The sequence below is a fragment of the Eleutherodactylus coqui genome, chromosome 6 (assembly GCF_035609145.1).
Source record: "Eleutherodactylus coqui strain aEleCoq1 chromosome 6, aEleCoq1.hap1, whole genome shotgun sequence".
Classification (NCBI taxonomy): Eukaryota; Metazoa; Chordata; class Amphibia; order Anura; family Eleutherodactylidae; genus Eleutherodactylus; species Eleutherodactylus coqui.
In genome coordinates, this window is record NC_089842.1 from 240,685,990 (window position 1) to 240,693,127 (window position 7,138).

General features: G+C 44.8%; 1 protein-coding gene across 1 annotated transcript; it reads left to right on the forward strand.

The window, feature by feature from the left end:
* Window positions 1-5,673: 5,673 nt before the first annotated feature.
* Window positions 5,674-6,618, forward strand: LOC136571960 (olfactory receptor-like protein OLF1). Its single transcript, XM_066572578.1, has one exon. The coding sequence runs from the start codon at window positions 5,683-5,685 to the stop codon at window positions 6,616-6,618; it is 936 nt and encodes a 311-aa protein (XP_066428675.1). The 5' UTR covers window positions 5,674-5,682.
* Window positions 6,619-7,138: the final 520 nt, after the last annotated feature.

A 7,138-nucleotide genomic window follows, 5' to 3' on the forward strand; every position in this document is an offset into this window, starting at 1 on the left:
CTTCCTCCCGTGACATCACAGTGCCGGATCTCTAGAACGCCACTGACCCTCTGTCCGCTGTCTCTAACACTATGTCCTCTTTCTACCAAAAACTGAACCTCTCAAAAGCTGACATACTGGTGTTTCTGCCGTCTGCTAACCGACCTCATCCTGACATCTCCATCCCAGTGAGAGGCACCATAACTCCCAGCACGCCTTGGGGATATATCCAACCCCCCATGTCTCCTTTACCCCCTACATCTAATCTGTGGCCTGAACATATCAGCTGCACCTCAAGAACATCACAAGAATCCGCTCTTTTCTCACCATGGACGTGCTAAAAACGCTCACTATTGCCGTCATCCACTCCCGCCTCGATTATTGCAACTGGTTGCTGATCGGCCTCCCCCGCAACAGACGCTCTCCCTCCAATCCATCCTGAATGCGGCAGCTAGGCTCATCTTCCTGTCCAGTCACTACTCAGACCCCTCTGCCCTGTGCCGGTCACTGCACTGGCTGCCCGTTAAACACAGAATTCAATTTATATAGAATCCATAAAGCCCTCCACAGTGCACCGCCCTACATTGCTTCCCTCATCTCAATCCACCATCCTGCCCAGGCTCTCTGCTCTGCTAACGAAATCAGATTGAGCGCCCCTTTAATTCGAACCTCTCATTCCCGCCTTCAAGACTTCTCCAGAGCAGCTGTGGAATATGTTGGCGCTATATAAGAAAAGATTATTATTATTATCCTCAGGACAGGTCATCAATAGTAGATTGGCAGGGATTTGTGGCCATGGATCAGCTAATCGCCAGTCTGATGCACTCGTGTGCATAACTGAATTCTACAGGAAGCAGAATCTCCATTGTTAGACCCCCTGCACATGGGCAGAAATTCTGCGGCAGGATTTCCCACTGAATTTCCGCCCGTGGCCGCTGCCATAGGATTGCATTAGAAAACGCAATCCTAGGCAGACGGCCGCGATTTGTCCACGTGAAATCACATGTGGAAAACAAATTGCAGCATGCTCTATTTCTGTGCATGTCGCGCAGAGAAAGGATAAGTCATCATTATTAGACTACTGGAAAACTCTTTTAAATTATTTGCACAATGGAAATATGAGGGTGAATTGCTGTAGCCTGCTGGTCGAGGCCTGTAGCACCTTCTCTGACCTCCCTCTCCTGCTGTTCACTGTTGTTGGCATTCTTTGCCTTGCCATCCACTATGCGGCCAGCGATCATTCCCCCTGCCACTCCTCAAAGGGCCAGTGCATGCACTCAACTGTCCTGCCTCAGCCTATCCAAGACCTTTTTAAGTTATTTAACTGGAAGGTGCCTGAGCAATATGGTTCCTAGTAGCTCTTTGAAGATGCTTCTTTATGCTACTTGTTTCATGGTTTTGACCTTTGCCTGAATACTCAGCTTTTCTATACTTCCCCTGTCCTGACCTCACCCTGTTGGCTGATCATGTGTTGCTTGAACACCGCCGACAATGCCTTTCTATCTACTTACCATATAGCACAAACTCTGCCTGTTCAAACCTTAGCCTGTTATCTGACCTTGTCCTTGACTGACTCCTCAGAGCTATGCTCGGGTACCTTTTGACCCACTGGGTCAGCTGTCAATGTACTGAGACTACTCCTTAGGTAAAATCCAAGAGGTGCCCTACAGTGAAGACCAGATCCCTCTAAACAAGGGTAAAAGGGTGCAGACTAGGGACCTTTTAAACTTGCCCCAGGAGTGGCTGTAAGTCAAATCAGTTGGTGACACAGTGGGCCACACCCAACGTGCAACAGAAATGTACATTAACATAATTGTGCAGGTGTGTAATTCATTCACGGTTTCAAGGTGACATGGGTGCAATTGCATGCCAAAGTGAGGGAGACCGCAAGGTTTTGCAGAAGGGTTGTCTCGGGTGGCTCTATGGTCTCTCCAGACAGTGACGCTATGAATGTTCTGCTTGGGGGTTGTGCAATGATCCAAGGAACATACCGTGGTACGTTTAACAGGAAGACCTGTTTTGTCACGTGTGACGCCAGTACTCCAACTGAACACTTGGGATGGAATCCCGATGAAATAACTGAGACGAGTCCAGTAGCTTGTAATAGTAATCTGGGAGTACTAGGCTGATTTTTGTAACAGTAGAAAATACAATCTCCACAACACTACTTTGAAATGGTACAAGCAGATGCAGCAGTATGCAGTGAATTGAACACGGAGTAGACTACAGCAATATTGACTGGATTAAGAACTGGCTTCAACGTTCTCTCCTTTCCTCTATCTGAACTGATTTGCAAGACAATTTCTCCACTACTTGTTCTAACTGAAGGGTTGATTTAGGTTTAGTAAAGTGTAGATGAAGAAGAGTGTAAAGTGGCTATTAGACTAATCCTGGCTTTGAGTTCACCGCATATTTTTAGACTCACTGTTTAGTAGAAGATCGACCTCGGAAAGGTTCTCCTCCCCTCTGCTGTGGATCACCAAGGGAGCGGAATGAGATCTCGCTCGACCCTGGGAAGAAACATGCTGCTACTGTCTGCTCTTTCTTGTACTCATACCTCCTCCTCCGACACGACCTGACTACAACCTCTTCTCTCTCACTCCTGGCTGCGTCTCCCTAACTGCTTATCGGTTCCTCCTTTTATCTCCTCTCTTACTTTCCTGCACTTTCTCGACTCTTCCCACTCTCGCATAGGGACTTGTGTCCGCTTTCCCTCCCTTCGACTCTGCACCAGTGAGATTGAAGCTGACTATCAGCCAATAGGACACCAGCTAACATCAGGGCTAAGCTCTAGGCTTAATGGAGAGAAGAGGAGAAATAGGGTCTCTCCTACAGATGGCACCTTCTATGTCCATGGACGGCACATAGATAGATGAGACAGAAAAAGTGTTGGCGTGAGAGTTCTGTATGACCTGCTGGGCCACTACATTGGCCATGGAGTAGCTGTTTTTCGTGGTTGTCACTCAGCAACTGGAATCCACATAGGACAACAGATTATGGGGAAAAACGCTTCACAGAATTTTTCCTATTTGTGTCGGGCTGCTTAGAAACATTGTCAATTAGCAGTAACTTCTGATGTCTGCCACAATGTGCCTTATGTTCCTGCACTCAAAAGTAAGAAGGGTGGGGGATGGGGTAGGACAGGAAAAATACTACCTTCCCAGTCAGACTTGGAAAAGGGCCAACTGTTTGTAGAGGAAGTGAAAGGAAAAGATATTGATGAAACTTGTGACTGACTTCTGGCTCTGCAGAGCTGGGGATTTTTCTCGGAGATGTTTTTAAGAGACACTTAAAACTAACTTCTGCTATTAGCTATTAAGAAAATTGTCAACCTTCCCATCAAAGAACTGTGAAGAGAGGCTGATAACAAGGAACAGTAGATGGTATTCTTCAGTTGGAGAAAATATATGATTGAGTTGTATCCCTGTAACACCTTCCTGCTGCAATCCTTTTTGATTTTTTTCCCCTTTTCATTTTTTTTGTTCCACACATTCAGAAAAAATCATTGGAAGGCAGCATTCCTGCAAGTCAATGTCAGACCTTTTAACAAGCCTTGTAACAATGACTGGTAATTATAAGTCAAAGCCAGAATTCTCTCTGGAAGCAGAAGATAATCATGTACACTGAGTGTTTCTGGGTTTTTGCCCCTCATCAGTGTGCAGTAGGTTTCTAGTTTAGTTAGTGAGAGGCCTATAAATGTGGGCCAGGAAGGGTAATGTTTCCCCTTGGGGACAGTACCTAGGAGATCAGAGGCGACTTAAAAGGCAATCCATGTTCCTTTAGGAAATATGCAAATAGAAAGATGGAGCAATGTCTCTACAACATTGGGTGTGATTGCATGAAGCGGGTTCTTCATCCCCTGCTTGGAGTGCTCGGCTGTATAACAGCCTGGCACTCCGAGCATAGAACAGCTAGATGCAGAAGACAAGCGGCCCCGCTTGTCTTCTGCATCCCCTGCTCGGAGCGCTCAGCTGTATAACAGTGGGCACTCCAAGCAGAGAACAGCTGGATGCAGAAGACAAGAGGCCCCGCTTGCCTTCTGCATCCCCTGCTCGGAGCGCAAGGTGATTGCTCAACGCTTGAACGATCACCTTGTGCTTAAAGGCACACAATGATCACTCAGAAGATATCTTTTGAGCAATAGCAATAATCATTGTGTCTAAACCAGGCTTTACTCATTCATATACTGGGATGGCTTTTGAGTGATCATTTTGCATAATCTACTAATTGGCATTAATGTCTATTAGTATCAATTAGTAGTGTTTGAGCCACTGGGAGCTGAATTTATTCAGAGGACTGCCCACTGTTCTCTGAATAAATTCCCTTTGTTCTGCCACGCTGATTACAGCTTAGACAATGTAATCAGCTGTAATCAGCGTTCCCGGGCAGAACACAGCATGCGGTCCTGCTTATCAGCTGTTTTGCTGAAGGATGGATTTCAAGCTGAAGTGAAAGAGAAAGATGGGCACATTTACATGCAATGATTATCGCTCAAAAGAAGGCTTTTGAACTAATTTTGAGCGATAATCGTTGTGTCCAAATGGGCCCTAACTTTTGTTGCCTTTTCTAGCTGATTGCATCTCTATAACACATTTTTTGAGGTCTTCTGAAAATTGCTTACATCAAGGCAAGATTCCCACTACTACCGAATCTTTCTGGAGAAAAACAGAACTGTCAGTGACCAGGCTTTGTGTGCATTTATTTATTCTGCAAAGAACCTGTGAACCCACACTGCCAATCTCATCCCCTAAACTGAAACAACTTTTGCCAATTACTGTGTTTCCCCAAAAATAAGACCTACCCCTAAAGTAACCCCTACCTTGATTTTCAGAGGGAAGAGGGGGAGATGCTTGAAATATAAGCCCTACCCCGAAAAATAAACCCTACCTATACTACATAAAAAAGCTATACGTTACCTAGCAGGCATCGTCCGGTTCCCTCCCGCTGGTCTCCGGAATTCCGGCAGGCGTGCTTGCAGTCCTCAGCCATTGACAGAAGATCGCTTGCTGGTAATGGGGTCTGTAAACCATGTCTTGAGTAAACGATGGCTCTAATTGGTTCTTGAGTGCCACGGCTGAGCCAATCAATGTAGCGCTTGGTGAAGCAATGCGACGGTTGTTATTGGTTCTTCGAACGCTGCATTGATTGGCTGAGAATCAATCAGAGCCATCATTTACAAACCCCGTTACCTGCTAGGTAAGATAAGACATCTGCCAAAAATAAGAACAAGTTCCTCTTTTGAAGCAAAAAATAATATAAGACAGGGTCTTATTTTTGGGGAAACATGGTAGCTCTTGGTGAAGTCACTGACACAGAGACCTACGTTTTCCATCAGCGCTGTCAATGTGCTTAATATAATTCGTAAATAGTACAACTGTCTGTGTGTGATTAGTTAGATTGCGTTTGTCTATAATTGTGACTTAGATAACAACGAGACAACATTGTATTAGTAATCAATACAGGTCATTCCAAAGGGGTCACTTACTTTTTCTTACAACTTTATATTATTGATGTTTCTACAATAAACTCTAAATCCATCCATAAAACCCAATTTTCTCCTAGGATTGCCATTGTACTTTGGAAATGCATGAAACAACTCCATGTAGAGGTGGGAGATGGACAGTGGTGGGTTCTCTGGAGCACACCGCTCTATCAATAAATGTCTTCACCTTTTCCCTATATAGGTGCATCTTGAGAAGTGTAATGGAACAACTGAATGAAACAACTGTGAAGTCATTCGTCCTTCTCGGTCTCTCCATCGTTCCCCATCTTCAGGCAATCTACTTCCTGCTATTCTTGATTATATATACCATCACACTGTCAGGAAATGTCCTATTAATTGTGGTGGTAAGACTCAACAGCCACCTGCACACCCCTATGTACTTCTTCCTCAGCAACCTCTCATTCATTGACATCTGTTTCTCTTCCACCGTTGTGCCCAAAATACTTGTGAATACATTGTCTCACGACAAAAGCATTTCCTTCTTAGGATGCGCCGCTCAGATGTATTTTTCCCTGGCGTTGGGAGCTACGGAATGTATAACATTGGCAATGATGGCCTACGACAGATATGTGGCCATCTGCAACCCCTTACGATACCAAATCATCATGAACAAAAAGCTATGTGTATGTCTAGCTGCTTTTTCCTGGACTGTGAGCTTTCTGAATGCCATCATCCATGCTGCCTTCACCTTCCAGTTGCCTTACTGCAACTCCAACCATATCAGCCACTTCTTCTGTGAGATGCCACCACTCTTCAAACTCTCCTGTCGCGATACCTTATTCAATGAAGTAGCCGTGTACATCTCAGGGGGATTAATTGCACTTTGCTCCTTTTTGCTGACACTGGTTTCTTATTTTCACATCATCACCAGCATCTTGAAGATTCGCTCATCTAAAGGGAGGTACAAGGCGTTCTCCACTTGTGCTTCACACCTTACCGTAGTATCATTGTACTATGGAACCATTGTGTTCATGTACTTACGTCCCCGACACAGTTACTCACCAGATCGGGACCGAGCCGTCTCTGTCCTGTACACAGTGGTGACTCCAATGTTGAATCCTATTATCTACAGTATAAGAAATAAGGATGTCAAGGGAACCCTACAAAACAAATTCTCAAGGAAAACTCTTCAGTGATCAAACACTTTCCTGCCAACATGAAAGTCACCAGAAGGAATTTCAGAAGCGAAAGAATCTATGGTGCCTTCAGAAGAAGCTGCAAAACATTCTCTGTTATTGTGGTGGGGTTTATGGGACCAAAGATTTAGCAGCTATAAGCCTAGGTGTAATGGGTGAAGCTCAGGGTGGGGACATGGGACAATATGGGTGTGTATGGACTTACCAACTGTAGTTTCGCAGCAAATTTTACATTTAGCCTTCTTGTTTTTGATCTATCAGTGGAATCAAAAGTGCCTTGAAGGACCTCTTTGTGTATGCAGAAAACATGAGGAATCTAAATGTCTGATAGTTTCAGGCTACCCACGAGTTCAAAGTAGAGGCCTCCACTGAAGTCTACAGCAGTTAACAAAAAAGCCAAGGCCTGCTTACTTGACTCTTTTCATAATCCCATAACTCAATCATGGACACCTCTGCACTGAAGTCTACATATGCATCAGTCCATTCTCACTAGACACCGAACAGGTGAAGAGTACAGCCA

Excerpts from the sequence above, each read along its gene's own strand:
- LOC136571960 (XM_066572578.1), top strand. The coding sequence starts at position 5,683 with ATGGAACAACTGAATGAAACAACTGTGAAGTCATTCGTCCTTCTCGGT.